Below are 24,013 nucleotides of genomic sequence, written 5' to 3' on the forward strand. Positions count from 1 at the left end.
ACCGGGGCGTGGCGAGGGCGCCCGGACTCCGGGTGAGCGGGACCCTACGCGGGACCGTGTTCTCCCAGAAGCTCCCACTCAGCCCAACCTTTTGGGCGAAACCCAGGGCAGCCAGATAAGGGTGCAGGCGGGGTCACGCGTAAAGCTGTTGCTTTGAAGCAGAGCATAAGTGAGAAAGAGATAAAGAGAGAAGGAACAAGGGGAAAAAGAAATCAAGGGGCTGAAGGCCGAGATGTCCTACTTCTAAGTGGTTCTTTGCGAGGCAAAAGCTTCATTGCCAGCGCAGTCCGAGGCAGCGCCGCGTGGAGGACCGGCCGGGTCGGGCACGGGGACCTCTCCAAGGGGTCTCCAGCCTCCGCGCACTCTGCGGTGGCCCCCGGAGGGGGAAACTCTATCCTGGCAGCTCAGTGGGGGGAAGCGCGTCGGGGCTGTGGGTTCCTTCCCCCGAGACCCCAGCGCTGCACCCTCGAGGCGGCAGGCTCAGTCAGCCCTCCCCGGGGGACGGCGGCCCTCTAGCCAGGCGACCTCAGGTCTCGCGCCCTCCCACCGCTCAACCTCCTCGATTCACCCCCATTCATTCTTCCTCAGCGGCTCCTAGGACGGGCTCAAAAACCAACTCCACACGCAACCCAGCCCACGTCGCGGAGCTGAGGAGCAGGGCTGGGTTCGGAGCGGGCGCCGGCGCCCCCGGCGCGTGGCTGGGAGTTAGCGGCCGCGGGGGGCGCAGCGAGCCGCCCGTGGCCGCCGCGGATGAACAGGAGGCCGCGAGCAGCCCCCGAAGCCGCGCAGCATCCGCGTATCCAGTGACGGTGGAAGCCACGCCCGCTCGAGAGCCTGGGGGCTGTCCTCGCCCCCCCACCTTTCCCCTCCCTCCGACCCCCTCCCGGCCGCGCTCCCTCCCCTCCTCCCGCGCCAGCCCCCGGCCCGCCCCCGGCTCGGCTCGCGGGAGGCGCTGGGCGCCGGGGCTGGCGCGCTCTCCCGGGCTCACACACAGCCGCGCACGCACGCCCGGGGCCGCTCTCCGCGCCGGCCCTCGCTCCCCGCGCCCATGCCGACGGACAGAGCGACGGAAGATGGCTGACGACTCCACGGGGCCCCGAGGATGCGGCCCGGCGGCGGCGGCGGCGGGAGCGGCAGCGGCAGCGAGGGCGGCAGGGGCAGCGGCAGCAGCGGCGGCGTTGGCGGCGGCGGCGGCGGCGGCGGCAGCAGGAGCCGGAGCGGCGGCGGCGGCATCCCCGAGACTCTTCGAACTACCCTTCCCCGTGACAGCCACTGACGTCCTCCGCCGCTAGAAGAGACCCCGCTTCTCGGCGCCCGCCCGCCCTCCCCCTCGCGGCCCGGCCCGGCCCCGCCAGCACCGCTACCTCCGCCAGCCTCGCCACCATCAGCACCACCTCCACCGCCGCCGCCGCCGCCGCCACCACCACCACCACCGCCGGCGGCGGCAGCAGCCATTTCATCTCCACAGAAACCAGACACAAAAACATGGCAGAAATGGAGAAAGAAGGGAGACCTCCGGAAAATAAACGGAGCAGGAAGCCGGCTCACCCAGTGAAAAGGGAGATCAATGAGGAGATGAAGGTATTTTTGGATCTCGGGGGCCAGGGAGACTGACTTCTTACTTGCGCCCGCTCCCCGTGGGCCGTGGTATGGATCTGGGGGGTACCGGGGCGCGCTTGTCAGTTTCTGTAGGATGCCCAGAACGGCTCCGCGCCTCCAGGTGTAAAGCAGAGGCCAACTCGCGGGCTGCATCCCCGAAATTGTTGCCAACCTCAGATTTGATGAGGGGGGACCACATACTATTTAACCTTACGAACCCCAGGTTGGCACTGGCGCGTTTCAGAGCGAGGGCACCGGGGACCCGAGCGGCGGTGGGCAGGGGAAGAGGCTTTCCCAGTGGACGGTGCAGTTTCTCCCCCGCTTTTTGGGAATCATTCTCAGGTTCCCTCCAAAGTTAGGAGCCACCTGGCCAGGGCACCCCGCAGAGAGCTCTATTCCACCCCTCTCCCCTAGCTCACCCTCCTTCTCCTCAATCCCGCTTCCCCCCAACCAACCAGCTGCGACGGCGTGAAGAGCCCGTCAGTGCCCGGCGAGCTGCGGCCCGAGAGGCGCGGGTCTGGGCACGGTCCTGACCGCTCGCCTCGCCCACCCCCGCCCGCTCCTCTCCACTGGCAGCCTCCGCCTCTCGCTCGCCTCTGCCTGCCTCACTTCCCAGCGAAGCAGACCCCGGCCAGCCCCGCTGGAGGACAGCTGTCTGAGGGCGGCCTTTGCAGGGCGCCTGCCCATTGTTCGCAAAGGCCGGCCCGGAGTCCTCTCGGCGAGGCCGGGCTCCCCGCCAGGCCAGCGGTGCACCAGAGGTGGAGAGCGCAGTAGCCTGGCGCTCCAGCTGTTCGCGTTAGAGCGATTGCACAAGAGCACTGCTCGGCTCCGGACCCTCTCGTTGCCCCCCAGCCCCTTATTTTCCATGAAGTTGCGGCTTTTGCCTGGGTGAGGGTTTTATTCTGTATTGATTTCACGAGTCACTATTGATTTAAAACAATTTATTTTTCTGCGAGCCATCAAAAAGTAGCAGGTTTGCATTTTGCGGTCTTCTTGGTGTTCCCCATCTTCTGCATGAAATCCTTAATACTACCAGGTGGCTAAATACTACTACTTGGCCAGTTTTGGTTCAGTTTGTATTTAAAAGACAAACTGGATGAAAATGGTATGCAAGTAAGTCAAATTTATTGAGCTTTGACGCTTTCTTCATTAGAACAAACATTTTCTATCATAGCTCACGCTTAGCAGGGGACGCATAGATATACATCATATATGTATGTGTACCTAGGTGCATATGCTTAGCTTTACTTTCCTCTCGGAAATGTCAGAAGCAACCTAAATATCAGAATTAGGGGTTTTATTACTGGATAAGGAACTTAGTACCTGGAAGCTAGAGGTGCAGCATGAATCCAACGGAGAGTTAAGGGAGATTTGCCTTGAAAATCAATACCATTTCTTATGATGGAAACCACCGTTGATTCCAATGATGGACAGTTATATATATTTTTAAGACCAGTAGAAGTTGTTGTTTTTTGATAGGAACAAAATTTAAACAGTCCATAATAACCATCCTTCTTCACTTACCCTTGCCTACTGTCCTGCATTTCCAGATTACTTTTGCATTTCATTTTAGGTTGGGGGTGGGGAAAGGGGAGAGAGGTGAAAGCCACTAGGAAATCGCAACCAGCTCTGGCCCTTTAAAACACTGCCTAATGTGATGTATATGGATGGCAGCTTTTAAGTTTCATAGGTTCTAGAATTACAAATTAGCTAATTTTAATCAAAACATGTGAAATGTTATCCCGGCTGGATATAAAGGCTGACTGTGCTCGATGCTTGGGGCTCGCGTTGTTGATTTTGGCTGCAGGCGTACTCCGTGGTTTGGGAGATAGTTGTCCTTCTACAGTATAACAGATGTTTGTCTGAACTGGTGAGGAAGAAACAAAAACAACATTGTGTGAAGGGGAAAAATTACACAATTTTTAGCCGATGCTGCAGGACTAAGTATGGAATTAACCTTGGTGCACAGAAATTTCCTCTTTTTAAAATGTTATTTTCCTTCCAAATCACCACCCACTATTTGAAGTTTTAATCCTCACCCTTTCAATCCAGAGTAGTATTAAATAAGAAGTTTTACACAGCAAATAATTCAATTGTCTGTAGGATCAGTATTTTCTCTCTGCTTTGGACCAAAGTAAAATACCCCTAACCAAAATTTTTAGTCATGTTCAAGTATACCATGCCCGAGATCTAGTGGAATTGTTTAGGTGCATTCTTCTAATATAACAGCACCAAAAGTCCTCACTTAAAAAGTGGTTTCTCAAAGTCAAAAGGTGGAAGGGTTATTTTGAACTCCTTAATATCTTTCTGTTTTTAATATTAATAATCACATCAACAAAACCCCTCCCCAAACATCATGATACTATTACTCCTCTAGCTCCCTGAACCTAAGTGTAGAGTAACATAACAAGTTGGTTGCCCTGTATATAGTTGTGTGCAACAAAATGTCACCGAGAACACAATGTGGCCTTGTGCAGCTTCATATCGGTGCCGCTGGAGCTGCCTGGCTGTGTTTGCCTTCATCTGAACGGCTTTCATCTGGACCAGTGTAAACTAAGACCTGGTAAGTAATCACTGCCCGGCAGAAAGAAAGGAATGTATACAGCTAGCGTGGCCTAAGCTGTAAAAACGGAAACCTGAGCCCCCACCTCGGATCACATATCAAGGCTTGAAGGTAGGGGAAATGAAAGGGGGAAAGAGGAGAGAGCAAATGGAAAAGTCAGCCTGGGAAGTGGAGGATCAGGAGGAGGCCCTCCTTAGGGAGATTTGGCTCAGGGATTAGGGAATTTTATCGTGGTGTACAGTGACCTACTCAGGTTTCAACACTGGTTGGATTGAGTTGCTTCTCTGTGAGCTGAAAGAAAAAGGACTGGTGTGTATGTGATTTTTTTCCCCCCTTCGGGTAATAGAAAGGACATTGGTACAAGTGTCTATTTTAGGTACAGCAAATGCAGGGCACTGAGAATGAGCAACAAACTTGCCTCATCATAGAGACTTCCTTCAAGATTTCCTAATTGAGATAGTCACATATTTATTTTAAAATGGCTGGAGAAGACAAACTGGCTGAGGTTTAGCTGACACCAGTAATGGCATTGAAGAGTGTCTTCATGTGGCTGAGAGCTAATGCTGGTTGCTGTTTCACTAGATCAGATATTGAGTTACATTTTCGTTATCACTGGTTTAATGTACATGGCAGTTGTAACAAATTTAAATTTGATACAATATAATTTTGTGTATGAAAAGTACATGACTTGGCATTGCTTGCTTGTAGTGTACTCCCTGAAAATATCTTCAAGTAGAAATGTTTGTCTCATTATGACCTTTACAATGTTTCTTTATCTTTCCTTTTCTTCTTCCCTTATCCTGGTTTTTCCTGATTAAAAAGATTGGTTGTACTAATGTACTTACAATTAGTATGCCTTATTTAATTAGTGGCTAGTAGAGAGAATTTTAAAAAATCAGACAGCAATGCAGTGTATATGTTTCTAAAGTGAATATCGTGATTGTATCTAATATAATATGTCTCAGGTATACTGTTAGCTCACATGTATCATAATAAATGAATGTCAGGAGGGAATTCTGACATATGGGAAGGTTAATTAGTTTCAGGAGTTCATCCAGAGCATAGCAGATATAATATAGAAACTAACTTCTACTAGTGGATATGTAAGCGTAAATATATGTATAAGGTAAATATTGTTGCACTTAAGGATATGTGTTTTGGCACATAGATCTTTTGTGATCAGTAGCTACCAAACAACAATACAACTCAAAATATCCAAACTGTGAGTAGAGATTATGAGTCCAATTTTTGTCTTTTAAAATTCTTTGACAAAACCAGCATGATTAGATCAAGGATTCTGTGCTGGAAACTTTCCTAAACAAACCATAATTAATGCACTTACAATGTTTAACTTCTTTATCAATTGCTAAACTACAGGAGAATCTGTGTTAAATGTCAGAGATGCTTCTTTGTTGAAGAAGTTTTCTGTCTATAAATATTCTCAGTAAGTAATTTGTACCTAAAATTACGCTTCAGTCCTGATGCCTACAATTTGAGTCAGGCACATCTGTTAGAGTTTAGTAGTAAACTTACCACAAGATTTTCTAGTTTGTTTTCTGATGGTCTCGATTTGGCATTAAAAATAACCTGTGTCAATTGCATAGACAATAAAGCAAGTTGCAGAGCCGAGCTGGTGAGATAAATAGCTTGATTTTAAGAGAGAGAGAGAAATCAGAGCGTGGATTGGAAAAGTCAGCATGTTTAAGTTTGAAATTGTCTCATTATTAAAACAGGTATATTTTAAGTTTTGCTGTTGAAACTCTATCCTGGTGTCAGAAGCATAATTCTCAGGAACTTAGAAAGTGAACTTAGGACCCCAGATCCCACTGTGGCATTCACAAATTATGTTAGACTCTCCCTCTAAGCAGTGGCCTCAGGTGTGCCACGTGGCAGGGATGGGGACTAATGTTAGTGGGCATATAGCCCTGGCCTCTTGGGAGCAGGTATAAGATGTTCCTGAGCCTTCAGCCTTGCTCTCACTTGTTCTGCCAAAGACTTCAAGCTAAACCCGTAAAAGACTGTCCTGTGAGAGCTTGGAGGGTTATGTATTATGGTCTGTTCAAACCAGGGGTTTTCTGGGAAGAGTCTCTTTCTCCATCCATGAACTGGTGTGATGTACAGTAGAGCATCATTCTCTAAACTTACTTATACAACTCGCAGGTTCCAGAGACGAGGAAATGGAAAGGAACCACTCCACTTCCTCTTGAATCTGAAATAAACATTTGAACTAGAAGAAAATGAGTCTGACAGACTCATTCCCTTCTGCGTTTCCTGCCTCTGTGCTTGCCAAGCACTGCTCTGAGAAGCCAAGCCCTACTCTCCTTGTGTGAAAGACAGACTTACAGAAACCAAGAGGTAACAGAATTTTTAAAGGAAAGTAAAAAACAGGGCCTCAAAAAATGGCAAATATTAGCGAGCACAGTGGCTCTCTAAAAGGGAGAGTTCTAGGAAAAGGTCTCTTGTTAGGGTAACCAAACTTTTTATATCTTATATAAAATTCTCTTTTATTTACTGAGTCTTCATACTTAACAAAATTATTAGAAGTAGTAGAAGGTATATCATCAAAATCCTTAAGGTCTAAAACTTCCTCTTGCGGAATGTGAATTTAGCCACACTTGTACTATCAAGCTGATAAGATTATTGAATATGTTCCTAAAGGAGAGGGGATATTACAAGTTAGAAGAGGAAGGAAAAAAAACACAGAAGACTTTGTTTTTGATAGTGCCCATTGAAGCATGTAAACAGACATGAAAGCATGTGGTAAGTGAGATTTGCTGAATGTATATTTTAGGATCTGTAGACCAATGGGTGTTAATATCTCTTATATAACCAAAGGCCTGTGGAACTCTGTGCTGCATTAAGGCTAGTGACTTTGGCACAGACAGGAAAACAATGTAACAAGTCTTGGTGATTTTTTAAGGCAGTTCTGCAGCTGTGAAAGGACACAGCTGCACACAGCTGTACACCTGCCATGCCTGCCACAGTGTTAGCCTAGGGGCTGGTATTCACAATTTCACAGCATTTGTTTGACCCTTTTAGGACATTTGATGTCCTGGCAGCAGATTAAAATGTGGGGACATGATTGTCTGCTCTGTATCACGACGAGACAGTAAAACACTGTACATTTTATATGCAGAACCACATGATTTTGGTTTCATATGCCAATTATATAGCCATCCAATTTAGGATATATCAATAAGAGAGTAAGACTTTCTTTTCCAGCCTGTTCCAGGCCAGAGCTGGGTATTAGTGTTAATGATGTGTCCTCTGCATTAAAATCATTGTGTTGTGGCAAAGAACAATTCTGCAGAATGAACCAAAATGGAGCATAGGAACCATCTTCAAAGAATTTCAAGCTTGAAAGCTGTAGTTCAGGTAAAAACAGCAGGGTTCAGTATGTAAAGTCTGCACTGAGAGTGGGAATCTGGCCACCCTTACTATTTCATGCACATTGATGACCCTCTAGTGGGTCATCTGTGGGGAGCGGCTCGTCCTAACTATACCATTGGATCCAGTGGGATCATAAATGAGGAAGTACTTTGTAATCTGCAAAGGGCTCTTCAAATATTTCTTTTGCACTATTTAAATTTTATGTCATGACCTTTTTCTTGGCAAAACCATAAAATAGAACTGATCCACTGGCTCTGTGTTAAGAAAGACAGCTCAGACTCAGCCCTGGGCCAGGCCTGAGAATAGAGCTAGAAACTGACTTCTAATCAGATTCAATTCCTGCTTCACTCTGGAACTTGAACAAGGCTTCTGCCTGTCTTCTGCAGATTCCCTTTCTTTATCTCTATTAATGAGTCCAATGATGCTTAATAGATATCTACCCCAGAAGTAAGTCAGAGCATATGGAGATGGAAAGGGAGATAAACTGTTTTCTAGAAATAACCATCATTCCACTATTCATAACCTTAACTAGCAGAGATAGTAGCATTTTTTGCCCCATGCTTTCGCAATTGTTTGGAATTGGGAGTTTCTTTTTCCTTTGAAAGCGTTTCTCATGTGCTCCACTTTCTTGGATAATGGGTGTCAGAATGTTTTGAAGTTAAGTAATGTAACCGACAAATCCTTTTTGTTGTCATTAGGACTGTGACTATAGCTGATGTAGTTGTCTGTGACTGAGACTATGTGTTAATTTTTAATTAAAACTAGTTTTTTATTTTTATGAAAATAATACATGGACATGACAAAAATAGTAGAGTAGGCAATAGAAATAAGCAAAAAGAAAAACAAAGCCTGTAATTTTCCCACCCAGATACAATTACTGTCAACATTTTGATTTATGTCTTTTTATGTCCTTTCTCTATATATGATATATAGTTTTTATTAAAAAAACTCATACTGTACTAACCTTCCTTTTAAAACTTAATATACTGTTAATAGCTTTTCGTGGCAATAAAAATTTATCTACAGTATTTATTTTAGTGGCAAAATAGTATTCCATTATATGCCCAAACTATAATTTATTTAACTAGAATTCCTATTGTTTGGCATTTAGTTTGTTTCTAAGAAAACAACACTGAGATAAACATTCCTGAAACATGCATATTCCCATAGCTATTTTCCTAGGATAGTTTCAACAGTCCCTAGAAGTAAAATTGCTAAGTCAAAGGGTATGTACAATTTTAAGGCTTTTAATGCATAGAGTCAAATTACTCTTTCTTACAGTTGTAGCAATTTAAATTCCCAATAGCATGAGAGTGCTTACTAATACTACATATTATAATTTTTAAGCTTTTACATACTTATTTTTAAAATCAGGTTTTCCTGAATTTTATTTGATCATTTCTCTGTAACTATGCATTTAAATAAATATTTGTGACTGGATTAAGTGCTAAGCATTATGTTAGGTGAGGCATAAAATGAAATTAAGGGTTCCTGCCCTCAGGTAACTTACATTGTATTTGAAATAGATGACATGTTTTACTAGAACTGGGACTTGCAGTGAAAATGGGAATGATGTTTATGGAGAGGGGAAGGGCATGACTTGCCCCTCATTGGGTGAGTGACTGGGGCCTCTTTGAATACTTCCTGCTGTCTTGGGTAGAATACAAATTTGAAAGCACATTGACATTCAGTTTTGCAAGGCCTGGTATGAAAAAATCAGTATCTATGTTTTAAAATCTATTTGTTGTTTTCAAAATAAATAAAATCACCAGTTCTTTTTGAAGATTTTGAAGTACTTGTGTTTCAGAGGTATTTTGAGAATTTGTAATTACTGCTATTTTCAAAGTGTTTTGAAGTCAGCTCTTTATTATTTACCTGGTAAAATGTTCAATAAAAAATCACCTAGTGTCATTCACAGCTTCTCAGAAAGGAAAAAAAATCACGTAGGTTGAACTTTGACATTTGTACAGTACTTCCAGTTGAATAAGGAAGGTGTTTGATGAATATCCTGGCAGTTAAGATCCAACAAAAATGATTTTGCTGGTCTAGGAAGAACTCAGGAGGAGTAAAGAAATAGTAAAATTTCCTTTCCACCTGTCTTTCTGTGACCTTTTTGTTTTTGTTTTTATTTTAATTATCAGAAGAGATCATGCTTTCAGACTAAATGTTAGGATTGTCTTTTTTCCTTATGAACCCCTGGAGGTGAGAGAGGAGAATTGGAGAGGGAAGGAAAGAGGCAGAGAAATTAGGTATTAGAAGTACAAAGCAGTTAGAGTTAGATGTAGTATCAAAACATTGTAAAATGAGGAGATTCCATTTTAATTGTGAATCTTGAGCACCCCTGTTAAGGAAAGTAGAGGTCAATGATCACATCCAAAAGCAAGCAAAGTCTCAACGTAAGTAGATATGCCCTATTTAGAAATCTCTTTATATATGATATTGACATCCTCTTGCGTGACATCTTTGCAGCTCTTCGATTGGTCCGGGAGGTAGCTTCTTTGGAATTATGGACACATTGGGAAGTACAGAATTTATAGTAGAAAGAGATCTGGCTTAAGAATTAGAAAATACGTATTTTAGTTTTGACTTTACTAGATCTCTCATGCCTGTCTTTTACCTTTTTGATGCTCTAATTTTCTGTTGTAAAAAGAGGATGTCATATAGGTTCACCAAAAGTTTATTGTGGAAATAAAATACCTAACACGTAGGGTTATTGAAAAGATCAGGAGAATTAAAAGATATAGAAACACTGTAAAGTGCTATAAGACTATTAGACATTATTATAATTACAGTGACCTATTTTCCAAATCCAAATTGGACCACATGGTTTGAGAGATTATTTTTGTGTCACTTCCAAGGTCAAGAAGCAGTCTGCAAAATGTAGTTCAAATGCCAAAATACTGAAATCTCTGGCACATTTTGATGATTTATGGGAGCAATGATAAAATATTTGAAATAGTGACTCAGTAAAATTCATGAGGTATGATCACTGTAATTATGAAATTTCTTTGCAAAAGGTATTTTTTTCTTTTATTTCTTGTATAAGTAGAAGTTCTTTGATTTTACAGAATCCTAAAACTGGGAGGGACTCTTAACAAAAGAGACTCTACTTCATTTCCTGCCCTAGGTCTCCAGGAGAAATGCTGGGTAAAGATTTTAGGGGAGGCAGATTTCATAACCTGCCTTAGTTCAGTGGCTTGTTTTATTACTGAACATCCTTATCTCAAAAATCTCTCTGCATTTTAACTACTATTACCTTTATTATTTTTCATATATATATGTATATATAAAAGAAACTTAGGAAGTGAATAACTTTTTAAATAGGAAATTCCTTTTTAAGGGATAATAATACAAAAAAAATGCTGAAAAGTAACTGTTGTAATTCTCTGCTAGAAAGACTTGAAAATCTTTATAGGTCATAAACATTAAATTCATGTCTCAGAATATATTATGTTTCTTCAGGCACAGTAGCTCACACCTGTAATCCCAGCACTTTGGGAGGCTGAAGCAGGTGGATCACTTGAGGTCAGGAGTTTGAGACCAGCCTGGCCAACATGGTGAACCCTGTCTCTACAAAAATAGAAAAATTAGCTGGGCATGGTGGCTCGCGCCTGTACTCCCACCTACTTGGGAGGCTGAGGCACTTGAGCCCAGGAGGTGGAGGTTGCAGTGAACCAGGATTGTGCCACTGCACTCCAGTTTGGCCCACAGAGTGAGACCCTGTCTAAAAAAAAAAAAAAAAAAAGGAAAAGGAAAAAGAATATGTTTCTTGGAGGATAATGTTAAAAATATATTTTATTTACTTTGGTTTAGCACCATAATGAACTATGACATCTAGCATCAAACTTCACCTTGAAATTTAAAATTAAAAATTTTTGATTCCTTGGAGTCCTTTGACTTCTTCATACAATAGTGTATACAACAGAAGTAATAGTCATTTCTTGTAACCGTACTACAAGAAACTTTGGTGATCATTTTCTCTTTCATCTTGCCCCTTTCGTGAAAGCTTTGAGATTTATGGCTTGAAGTTATATAAACCTTTGTTTTCTGCTTTTGTAGCAGTATATCAAAACATTAAGGTGTTTATTTTTATTTTCCATGACAAGAAAGGGAATGTTTTAGAGTTTATTTACCCTGACATTTATAGTAACTTGAAAATCATGGAATAGATCAAGTTCATATTGATTGTTCCATGAAGCCTCTGACTTTTCAGCACAAACCGTAAACTAAACTGATGCAGTTTTGATGCTCAAATAATGTGAATTTGGTGTTAATATTCCAGCTGAGGTTTCAGTTTTTACCCAAATGTCTAAAACTTCTGGATCCCATCCCTGGAACTGGTTCTGAAAGGCTGAATGGCTTTGCAGCTAGACTAAAACAAATCTATATCCTTGGCTAGAGGGTTGCTCCATGAATTAAGCATTCACAGCCTTTGTGTGACTTCAGAGGCTAGACAGAAACAGGAGAAAGTGGCACCCATAGATGACCGGTCTATAAAACTGGATATAGTCACTAGGGTATATGCAAAAGATATTTCGTCTTGGCACAGTTTTCTTAGAGATTGGGGCAAATGGCACACCGACCAATCGGATGGCTTGCATTTGGCTTTTAATGCTGTTGGGAATTGGTTTTTTGATGAAAAGTATAAGCCTCATCCTTGGAGATTTCTGCTGCCAGACCATTGATAGAGGACCTCTATTTGTGTGCCTAGGGATTGTCATTCTCAAGCCAGGCTCTCATCTCAGTGAAAGAAATTAGGTGTTGGGGAGACTGACGCCTCATTAAAGAGATCTCTTTTGATTTAGCGGGGCAGCGTTCAACCCAGTCCTCCTCAGTGATATTCCTAAAGTTGCTGAACTTATTATTCATATTGATCATATTTTTGTGCATTCATGAAAAGTATGTCTATTTAATGTGGACACGACCAGCCATCAGAGAGAATAAATGCCTCACTAAAGCTTGATATGACTGACTGTTGGCCTTGCGAATGGTAACACTGAATCAATCTGGCTAGTTTTTCTTAATGGTTAATACACTGTACCATCACAGATTGACCCAGTTGGAGTTCAGAGCTTAAGTGGGTACTAAAGCAAAAAACCTAGCATTCTGTGGGTAGTTTGAAATGCCAGGTTTGTTTTTGTGGAGTCAGTAGTGTAATGTCTTTTATTTTTTATGCAACCCCTGCTGAAATTTAAAGTCGTGAAATTCAAGAAAACATGGAACTCACACGTTGAGACTGTGCACACTCTGGCTTAGCCTTGGTGCTTTGTTTCAGGTATATAAATTATACATCGCAGTGTAATTCAGAAATGACAGCTTCTCAGAAGGATAATAAAAGATTCTTTGAGACACAAAGAAGGTTAGAATATATAGTTTTTCTAGCTCAGCTTAGGAAGCTCATGGTTCCCTGCCAGATAGGAATGTTTAAGGCACACACAAGCATTAAGGTCATTAACACACAGAGTCTTACATCTTGTTTCCAGATATAGCAATTGATAAGGTACTAAGATATAGTCACTTTAATGTAAGATATTAAATCTGTCCAATTATACTTATTATTTTCAAAGTATGATATCCATAACAACAGCAACAGTGATATTATCTTACATTTATGTATTGATTTATAGTTTATAAAATGTTTTCTTACAGTATCCCAAATCTGGGCTGGCTAGTAACTTTAAAGTTATTTGGTACTTTTATGTTACTTGTCAGAAGACAATCTTAGTGACCTTTGATTTTATGGAGAAAGAACCTGTCACTAATGAAGTTTATAAAGCAACTTATGCATTGATTTTTAAAAAAAAATTTTGAGATGGAGCCTTGCTCTGTTGCCTAGGCTAGAGTGCAGTGGTGTGATCTCAGCTCACTGCAACCTCTGCCTCCCAGGTTCAAGCGATTCTCCTGCCTCAGCCTCCCGAGTAGCTGGGATTAGAAGTGTGTGCCACCAGGGCATTTTTTTGGTAGACATGGGGTTTCACCATATTGCCCAGGCTGGTCTTGAACTCTTCATCTCAAGTGATCTGTCCACCTCAGCCTTCCAAAGTGCTGGGATTACAGGCGTGAGCCACTGTGCCTGGCCTGATTTTTGAAAAAAACTCTTGCAGAAGGAAAAAAATAAAAAAGAAAGACCCTTGTAACCTATTGTAACCTAGCTTTCTGTATGGTACTGTTAACAATTGTGAAATTTTTCTTTGTTGAAATTTGGCTTTATCTGCGATAAGAGTTATGTTAAGAAAACAACACCTAAATCAGAAAGCAATTTTAATTTAAATTGATCTGAACCACAAAAGGTTGTTTTCATTTTCAAAATCTTTTCTTAGCTGTTTTTGTGATTCACCTTTCAATATTTTTGTATTGATGTTAGATATAGACTTTATAGACTAATAAGCTAAAATATGACTTCCTATTCACAGGCAAAACTAACAAATGTAGTACCTTATTATCTTTAAATTACAAATATCTGAAGCCCTGTCATAATTGAATGCATCATCCTAAGATTTAAAAACATCATCGTTTTTGAACATTATTTGAAAAATGAACACCACACTAGGGGAAGTGAGGCAGGGCAGCAAATAAATGGGGTAGGACAAGCAGAATTCAATTTATGCATTCTTTTCAAGTAGTTATTGATTATAGAAATAAGTAGTACTACCTATGCTTCTCTTTCAGAACTTTGCAGAAAACACCATGAATGAACTCCTTGGCTGGTATGGCTATGATAAGGTTGAATTAAAAGATGGTGAAGATATTGAATTCAGGAGCTACCCTACAGATGGGGAGAGCCGGCAGCACATTTCTGTTCTCAAAGGTAATGACATTTAATGTCCTTTTGTTCATGCAAAGAAGGATTAACTATCTCAACCTGCCAGAATTGAGTTGCTTTGGGACTCATTTTGTTGATTATGCCAATGGTTGATTTAAACATACATCCCCAATAGTGCTTTCCCATAAGCAGAATTCTGCAGAAATATAAAAGAACAACATAAAACAAAAATAGACACAACTTAATCTCCTCCCAGCTATGGGAGAACTAGATAGGGACTAGCGACCTAAGTGCCATGGTCCTGCATACAGATTTAAAGAAAGGGACAGTGTTTGCTAACTAGAGTTTCCTGATGCCGTTGATAGATATCAGTTGTTGGGGACTGGGGCTTCTGTTAAGTGAAACGTTAGGTTTAGATCTTCAGACTGCTAGAGAGATTCACTGTTAGTTTGGTAATCCTCCTTCCTTTTTATTTTTTCAGTGGGAAATCTAAATGGTAGTACTATTTTTGTTTTGCTTGACGTTTTCATTCTTTCCCTGCCCCCACATACTTGAATAGGGTAAAAAGAGGAGTAAGAGAGTGGTAGATGATTAGAGCCTATATTACTCTTTAAGAATTTTTTAATCAAAGCCCAGCTAAAGAGTGAAAATTACAGAGCCTTGGCAGAGCTGAATTAACACCGATTCTACCAGTGGGTAGCAGTGCCAGATATCTCATGGGGGAAGTCTGTATGAATACTGAATTTATGAACCTAAATTAGGAATGAGAGCTTGCTTGTCAAAGAAGAGAAGTATGTGAAGAAGCAACCCATTTAAGGAACTTTAATAAAATGTGGTTAAGTAAAACAAATTGTACATCATCACTGGCAATTTGATCAATATTTGCATTGCATTCAAAATCTGTTGGCATAAACTACCTGTTCAAACATTTTATTTTCAGTCTTCAAGATAGAGCTTTCCCTTCATATATGCCAAGCAAGGAAATGTAATTGAGCTGTCCTGCAGGCAAGTGGAATTGAGTGTACATGACAAATTTTATGTTAAGCTTACTATAAAATTGTACACATCATGCTACGGAGATAGTATCATCAATTTCACTGTAAATGAAAAATGCACGTCATGAGTTTGTATTCTATAAACTAATAGCTCATATAATACTTGGCCTAGGTAATAATCTTTGCTTCTGGGGAACATACAGCATGCCAGGATATGCTATAGAAGGAAAAAGTTATTTACCGTGGTTGAGGTTTTTGTTCATTTGTTTTTTTTAAGTGATTCACATGCAAGGATACGATGTACAAAGCTCATATCATTGTAAGTTTTACAAATTTTTATTTTTGTTATTTTTTAATGGGTATTATCCATACCTTGTGAAGCATCACTTTTCTTCCCTGCTTCTTTCTCATTGGTTCATGTGATTATATTATGATACAAGTTTATAATACAGTGGGACCTAGTTACAATGCTGGAGGGCATGTTTTAGGCTTTCCCCTGGTAGCCAGAGAGCTATGTTTGCTGTATATCATGTTGTACATGGAAAAAAAGGTTAATTGCCTCTTAATTTTCTTTTCTTTCTTTCTTTTTTTTTTTTTTGGAGACAGAATCTTGCTCTGTCACCTAAGCTGGAGTGCAGTGGCGTGATCTCAATTCTCTGCAACCTCCGCCTCCTGGGTTCAAGCGATTCTTGTGCCTCAACCTCCCAAGTAGCTTGCATTACAGGGGTGTGCCACTATGCCTGGCTGATTTTTGTATTTTTAGTAGAGACTGGGGTCTTACCATGTTGGCCAGGCTGGTTTCAAACTCCTGGCCTTGAGTGGTTTGCCTGCCTTGGCCTCCTGAAGTGCTGGGATTACAGGCCTGAGCCATAGTGCCTGGCCACCTCTCAGTTTTGTTTTGTTTTGTTTTTGTTTTTTGAGATGGAGTCTCACTCTGTCTGGAGTGCAGTAGCATGATCTCAGCTCACTGCAACCTCTGCCTCCCAGATTCAAGTGATTCTCTTACCTTAGCCTCCCGAGTAGCTGGGACTACAGGCACACATCACCATGCCTGGCTAATTTTTTGTATTTTTAGTAGAGACGGGGTTTCACCATGTTGGCCAGGCTGATTTTGAACTCCTGACCTCAGGCGATCCATCCTCCTTGGCCTCCCAAAGTACTGGGATTACAGGCGTGAGCCACCTCGCCCAGCCACCACTTCTCAATTTTCTATGGAATTTTACAGTGCTAAAATTTATCACCATGATTCAACTAGAATATTAGCTATCATAGTGGAACAAATTATAAAGGAACCCGTTGGAAATTTATGGTAACCAGACTAAAAAGTTCCTGGATGAACTGGAGTTCTAGTACATTGTTTAAAGATTTGCAAGAAAAAATTTCTTTGGTTCATGGCCATTTTACTTGAGAAAATTAGGAAAAATTTAAGTCTACTGCATTATGTTCTTTGGTCATGTTGAATATGATTTTTTTCTTTTGCAGAAAATTCTTTGCCAAAACCAAAATTACCCGAGGACAGTGTTATTTCACCATACAATATAAGCACAGGCTATTCAGGGCTTGCCACTGGAAATGGACTCAGTGACTCACCTGCAGGGTCAAAGGATCATGGCAATGTGCCCATTATTGTACCTTTAATTCCACCACCTTTCATAAAGCCACCAGCAGGTAAGTCACTACTGGTGTTTTCAGTGATAACAATTCATAGAAAGTTGTTTTAACTATCTTATGAATAATTATTAAATGCTCAAGTTAACTTTGGTAGAGGCTGTCTTAGGGACCTTATAGGTAAGAAATGTTGATACAGGCATTACTTAGAGTATTATTGTCATATTAGGAAAATTTCCTTACCTACTACTACTTAGGCTATAAACTTTCAACTGACAATAAACCTTTTCTACCACTGACTACAAAACAATGTTATTTTCCTTCTCTGAAGTCATCTGTTTAAAATGAGAAAAAAACATAAAATGGTTTTTAAAAATAAGATATAGACAATGACTGTTTAGTAAGAAAAAAGTAACCATGGTTGGCCTGTAATCCCTGCACTTTGGGAGGCCAAGGTGGGCGGATCACCTGAGGTCAGGAGTTTGAGACCAGCCTGGCCAACATGATGAAACCCTGTCTCTACTAAAAATACAAAAAATTAGTATTTTGGGATTAGCTAGTAATCCCAGCTACTCCGGAGGCCGAGGCGGAAGGATCGCTTGAACCTGGGAGGCAGAGGTTGCCGTGGGTCGAGATCGCGCCACTGCACTCCAACCTGGGCAACAAGAGCACAACTCCGTCTCAACAAAAAGAAAAAGTAACCACGATTGAACTGGGTGGTGCATAAGGAGGGCCGCCTCTCCTCTGGGGTCTCCTGAGGGGAGGGATAGTTTTATAAAAGGGCATGTGGCAGGCTTGTTCTTCTACATGCCTTCCTCGAAATCTACTAGAGAAACCACCTAGATTAAGCTTGTCCAACCTGTGGCCCAACACAAATTTGTAAACTTTCTTAAAACATTACAAGTTTTTTTTTGAGATTTAATTTTTTTTTTTTTTTCCGAGACGGAGTTTCACTCTTCTCGCCCAGACTGGAGTGCAGTGGCGCTATCTTGGCTCACTGCAACCTCTGCCTCTAGAGTTCAAGTGATTCTCCTTCCTCAGCCTCTCAAGTAGCTGGGATTACAGCCACTCACCACTGTGCCTGGCTAATTTTTATATTTTTAGTAGGTACGGGGTTTCACCATGTTGGCCAGGCTGGTCTTGAACTCCTGACCTCAGGTGATCCACCTGCCTCGGCCTCCCAAAGTGCTGGGATTACAGGTGTGAGCCACCATGCCGGGCCCTAAAACAATTTTTTAATCTCTTCAGCTATCGTTATTGTTAATGTATTTTATGTGTGGCCCAAGACAAGATAATTATTCTTCTAATGTGGCCCAGGGAAGCTCAAATGTTGGACACCCCTGAAGATTATGTATCTTCTCCACACAGAGTTCTAATTCCTGGAAACCTCTCTGATAGTTTTTTCTTTTCTTTTCTTTTTTTAATGGAAATCTTTCACTTGTATGAGAATGTAATTCATTCTTTTATATTTCCTGAAAATTAGATGGCAGTGTATTAGATCTAGATGGCAGTGGGCTGAGTGTTATGTGATATTGCAAGCTGGGCTATAGGTATGTTTCACACAGAGAAGTTAAATAATATTGTATCTGGCTCGCTATAAAATGTTGGAATCATCCTAGAGTGTTTAGTTGTAATGCTGGTTATTTTTCTGTGTGTTGAATTGAACAATGATAAAACTGAGTTTCAACAGCAGTACTTACTATAACATACTAAAGCTAATGTTTGTGTTTTTATTAGGGAAGATAGGTATTTGGTTATGCGTCCATAAACAGTGAAGAAATTTGTAGATACAAGTTCCTCGGCTTATGTTATAGATATACTTGCACTGTATTCTAAGTGTTACTCTCATTTTCCTTCATGGTTCCTGCTACATTCTTTTGCTTGGTCTGCTACATTTTAGCAGTAAAAATGTCCCTTCAGCCTGGCATGGTGGCTCACGCCTGTAATCCCAGCACTTTGGGAGGCCAAGGCGAGTGGATCACCTGAGGTCAGGAGTTCAAGACTAGCCTGGCCAACGTGGAGAAACCCTGTCTCTACTAAAACTGTGAAAATTAACCGGGTGTGTTGGCGGGCACCTGTAATCCCAGCTACTTGGGAGGCTGATGTAGGAGAATTGCTTGAGCCCAGGAGGTGGAGGCTGCAGTGAGCTGAGATCATGCCACTGCACTCCAGCCTGGGTGACAGAGTGAGACTCCATCTCAAAAAAAAAAAAAAAAATGTCCTTTCATATTGAGGTCTTAGATATGTCATTAAAATCCATTTACCTGTCAAAATCACTTGTAATTGTATTTGTCTACTAATTACTAATGTAATTGGTGTATCACATAAAGTTTGCCTTACTAATGTCCCTATTCTTCTTTGGTTGATTGTTTTGTGATATAGAGGGGTCCATATTTATTTCCCAAGGACCAAAGACATATTTTACATAGGCCAAGTGGGAAAAAAAGGGTAACTGATTTTGTAAATGTACAGTTTATGTTTGAATATATGCCCAGTGGCTTAGGGGAGGGGAGATGATGATGAGGGTATCAATAAGGTAGTATGAGTAAGTGACAATTACATGGGGTTCAGATTTAGACAGATTGGGTTCAAATCTAGGCCTTGTCACATACCACCTCTTTGAATGCGGACAAGTTATATAAGCTCTCTTCCCTTCAGTTTTCTCATCTGTAGAATGGGGATCCCAGCCCTACCTCATGTGGTTGTTGTCGAGATGAGATAAGAAAATGTACGTAAGGCTGGGCGTGGTGGCTCATGCCTGTAATCCCAGCATTTTGGGAGGCCAAGGTGGGTGGATCACCTGAGATCAGGAGTTCGAGACCAGCCTGACCAACATGGAGAAACCCCGTTTCTACTAAAAATACAAAATTAGCCTGGTGTGATGGCACATGCCTGTAATCCCAGCTACTAGGGAGGCTGAGGTAGGAGAATCGCTTGAACCTGGGAGGCGGAGGCTGCGGTGAGCCAAGATCGCACCATTGCATTCCAGCCTGGGCAAGAAGAGTGAAACTCCATCTCAAAAAGAAAATGTATGTAAAGCCCTTAGCATAGTGCCTGCCACACAAAACCAGACCTTTTTTCTTTTTTTCTACCCTAGAGTTATCATGCAAATAAATTGTGCATAAGAAGGTGTACATCCAAATGCAAATTGATCTCTAAGATTTATTTGAGCAAAGCAAACAGCTTTAGAAATTAGCATAGCTGAGGCTAACATAAGTTTGGCATGCCAAAAAACCTGCCCTGGAGTTTCCTGGTGAGCCAGCCACGTGGAATTCAAGCACACAGCTCCTATTTAACTCTAATTCCACATCAGATCAGGAAATAAATATGTGAAGGGACAGAGGCCAAAAATTGAGCCTTGAAAGTCTTAGATGTAGGAACTCTGAGGAATTAGAAGCCAGAGTAACTGAACACCAGTGGTTTTATTGGTTTTGTGCTGTCTTCCATGGAATTCCAAGGCGCTCATCTGTTGAAAATAAAATGTAGGGAAGGACATGTTTAATTTTCTGTCTCTGCTCTCAACTTTGATTCTGTCCTACTCAAGGGTTCTATATGACAAGACAAAGATACAAAAAGATTCTCTACTTTTAAGGAGCTTATTCTCTTAGTTACCAAGCAGGAACTTATAGGAAAGTTGAATTTTGATTTAGTCATACTATCTAGGGCAGGGGTCTGCAAACCTTTTCTGTAAAGGGTCAGATAGTATTTTAGACTTTTTAGACCATACTGTCTCTATCACAACTACAGAGCTCTTCTGTTGTAGCAGAAAGGCAGCCATAGATAATATAGAAAGAAATGGGTGTGGCTGTGTTCCAATAAAGCTTTATTTACAAAGAAGACAGTGGGCCGGGTTTGGCCCGGGGCATAATTTGCTGCTTGTGCTAGGGTAAGATTAGCCAAAGTCTCCTGATAGCAGGAAGGTGACTAGAGTTTCAAAGAGTCAGACTGTGGACTCTGCTGAGGTGCACTATGTAATATTTCAAGAAAGGAAGTACAAGGGCAGGAAAATAGTGAGTTTTCAGGGTGTTTGGTGAGCTCTGTCACAATATTTGTTGAATAAATGAATGAATGACTGATACTCAAATCTTATTGCACATATATAAGCATTTCACTGAGAAAATACTAATGTTTTGTCTGGATTAGTCCCAACCTGTTTGACCTTGACCACAGCTTCCTTGATAGTGAAATGAGGATTCCATCACTCTTAATTATCTGTGGCTAAAGTCAACAAATTATCCAGAACTTCCATCTAGTGAATCATTTTAACTCTTCCATTGCTGAAACTTTTACCAGAGTTGTGATTCAAGGTAATTGAGTTGAGATATGCTGTCAGTTTTCTAGCTGTATGTAGGTTAATGCGGCATTCCTGTGGGGAAACAAATAAAGGGTACAGTGGCTAGGAGCAAAAGGCCCCTTGATAATCAGCCCTTGAATAATTTAGCGTTGACTGTATCATGCAAGTTCACCTCTCCATATAGGGAAGATGAGGATCACATGTATGCTTTGGATTCCTGTGTTAGTATTCAAATTACTGTAAACTGGCTATGTGAAAATGCTAATAATGCCTTTTATTTTATTAGATTTTTTAGACTTTATGAAATTTATTCACATTGATTATTTTATTTAATTTGGGCTTCATATAACTCTGGGAAATAGCATGTTAGATATTGAATTTAAAGAGCTGAATTCAAATAGGGTTAAATGGCTTTTTCAAGGTCACATGGCTTCTAAGTACTTGAGCCAAGACTGGTACTGAAGTCTTCTGACTCCTAATCCAAAATTCTTTTTAATGTAAATTGCCTTTTAGCATATTCTTACAAAATTTCCCTAGATTGTATCAGAATAATAATGCCTATTAATATACTACTTCCAGATACCCCAATGACAGGACATACACTCTCTTCCTGCTAAAAGTTACTTTTTCAAGTCCACATTTTTGGGGATACTCGATGAGTTCTTCCCTAACCCTGAGAATCTGTGGTTCTATAAACGTGGATGGCCCATAGGGGTAAAATTTTACAGTTCTTGCCATCATGAGGCAAGATGCTTCTCTTTGGGGTTACCAGAGGGCTCCATCCAGTCAGGCACTGTTTCCCAAGCATGTGTTTCATGTGCTGGGGCAGGCTTACCACTGGATCCCATCCATGTCTTGGCAGCCAGTGGGCCCAGTGGAATACTCATGATTGGGAACACGGTGATACTGCATTCACTTGGATTTCCACTCTCCTTTCTCACAGCTGCATACAGAATTGTGGGTGTAGCTTACTTCTGGGCCTGGAGAATTGCTCTTCTGGCCCTACCTTCCCTTTTCTCTGGAGAAGGGGAGCTCCCGTGTCTTGGTGGTTACCACAGCATTGACCCTGCTCTGGCCGCACATGTGTGCATTCATCTTCCAACTCTGTGCTGCCTTTCCCCCAACAGAGACAGCCTCTGGCCCTTGGTATAGTTTGTGACATCACAGGCATTACTATGGTAACAGATGTGTTATAAACACAGGATAATAGCTTTGCTTTTGCTTTCCCCATCCCCCGCCCCCATGCAGTGAAGGGAATCACCATGATCCTTAAATAATAATCACAGACTTTTTTGCAGACTCTAGGAAATGAACAGAATAAGGCTTTGCCATATAGGCAAGCCATGAAGAAAACTGTTATAAGAATATTAGAAAATAATAAAAGTATTGACCAACACTTTCTTTTTGTGCAAACACGTCTTTATTCTTTCAGTTTGAACAAATGTAAAAACCTCCTTTGCTAATTTAAAAAATCACATCATGAACATAATCTGAAGTGGCAAAAAATATATCAGAGAGAATTTTGAAAGATAGGTTAATTAAACTGTAACTTGGCTGTAATTCATCTCATGTTAGAGACTTTAGCATGGGTTCAACCCTTTGAGACTTCATTCGAAGATGATCATGCCTGTAAAGGGCTTAGGCATGGATTGTAAGAACTGTGCTGTAGTGAGTCTTCATTAAGATATTTGGCCTTCTCTGATTTTAATTGAGCATTAAATTTGGTCCCCTCCAAGTTTGATGATTGAGGTAAAGCACTAAAAAGGGATTTTGGATACACATCTTTGTCAAAGGCCTTATAATGGTCTTCACTGCTTTACAAGTGTAATAGCGCTTGGCTGCATTGACTGGCCATCAGTTTTCTGCAGTGGTAGGGCAGGTTTGGGTCTCCCCACCTTGTCAACTTCTGGTCAAAGTAGCCAGGGTAGACCCTGGCCCAGTTGAGACTCAAACCAGGACTTTTTCCCCTCTAGTTTCGGGTTTGCTCCATGACAACATTTTGCTCCCAAGAATTTTTTTTTAAATTAATAAAACTATCAGTGTGATTGTTTTTGTTCACGAGGAAAAATGAAATGAAGCAACTTTTTCTAGTGAGAGCTTTCCTCCTGCAGAAAACACTGTATACCTAGAAAACCACATTTTAGATCTGAATCTTTTGACAGGTTTTCCCAGAGGCTTACAACTTGCCTATTCCAAGTCCAGAATCCCTGTAAATCTCTGAATACTTTAAAATGAAATGAAATGTGAAAAAAAGAGGGAATATACTTCTCTTTATGCATTTATGTGGCAGTCTTCAATGAAGTGTCTTTTACCTCAAATGAAAAGTGCCCTTATTCTTATTTCTTACCATGTTCGCACATTTGAAGTAAAAGGAAGAGCATGTCCACATGGCCCACACAGGTTTGTGTGGAGCAAGATAAGATCAATCCCCTAAAACCAGCTTGATTTCCTGTGTGCAGAAATGTCTTGTCTTTCTTTGAAAACAATGACCATTTCCTGTCCTCCAGGATGGTTTGCTTTTCAGTTAGTTTCCAAATTTGAGTTCCATTATAGTCAGGGAAATATGATATATTTTTTCAGGCAAATCTTGAAATTCCTAAGGGGTTATAAGAACTGGGCTCTAAGGAACCATTAGCTTAACGGAGAATATGGAAACAGTCACGTGATCTGCTAACCTCTGTATATAGCTGAGTAACCCACAGTTAATAAGCATGTTACTTTTTGGCTTTTATAATTCCAACATGGAGTTGTACTTGCAGGGAAATGGGAATGAGAATGTGGTTTGCATTATGGTTATTATT

At 41.3% G+C, this 24,013-nt stretch overlaps 1 protein-coding gene and 1 long non-coding RNA gene across 2 annotated transcripts in view; one reads left to right on the forward strand and one right to left on the reverse strand.

Annotated features, from left to right (window-relative positions):
* Positions 1 to 1,340: 1,340 nt before the first annotated feature.
* The window catches only part of SOBP (sine oculis binding protein homolog), a 147,829-nt gene continuing 125,156 nt past the window's right edge, over positions 1,341 to 24,013 (forward strand). The window contains exons 1-3 of the mRNA XM_050786706.1: positions 1,341 to 1,581; positions 14,222 to 14,360; positions 16,793 to 16,978. Of these exons, the coding sequence (XP_050642663.1) occupies positions 1,486 to 1,581; positions 14,222 to 14,360; positions 16,793 to 16,978 (421 nt within the window). The 5' untranslated portion in view covers positions 1,341 to 1,485. The remainder of the gene's footprint in view (positions 1,582 to 14,221; positions 14,361 to 16,792; positions 16,979 to 24,013) is intronic.
* On the reverse strand, positions 20,322 to 22,364 carry LOC126952327 (uncharacterized). The gene is made up of 3 exons (XR_007724841.1): positions 22,048 to 22,364; positions 21,069 to 21,284; positions 20,322 to 20,384 (listed from the first exon to the last, which is right to left on the reverse strand). It is a non-coding gene; the product is annotated as an uncharacterized LOC126952327 (long non-coding RNA).

Source organism: Macaca thibetana, chromosome 4, assembly GCF_024542745.1.
Source record: "Macaca thibetana thibetana isolate TM-01 chromosome 4, ASM2454274v1, whole genome shotgun sequence".
NCBI lineage: Eukaryota > Metazoa > Chordata > Mammalia > Primates > Cercopithecidae > Macaca > Macaca thibetana.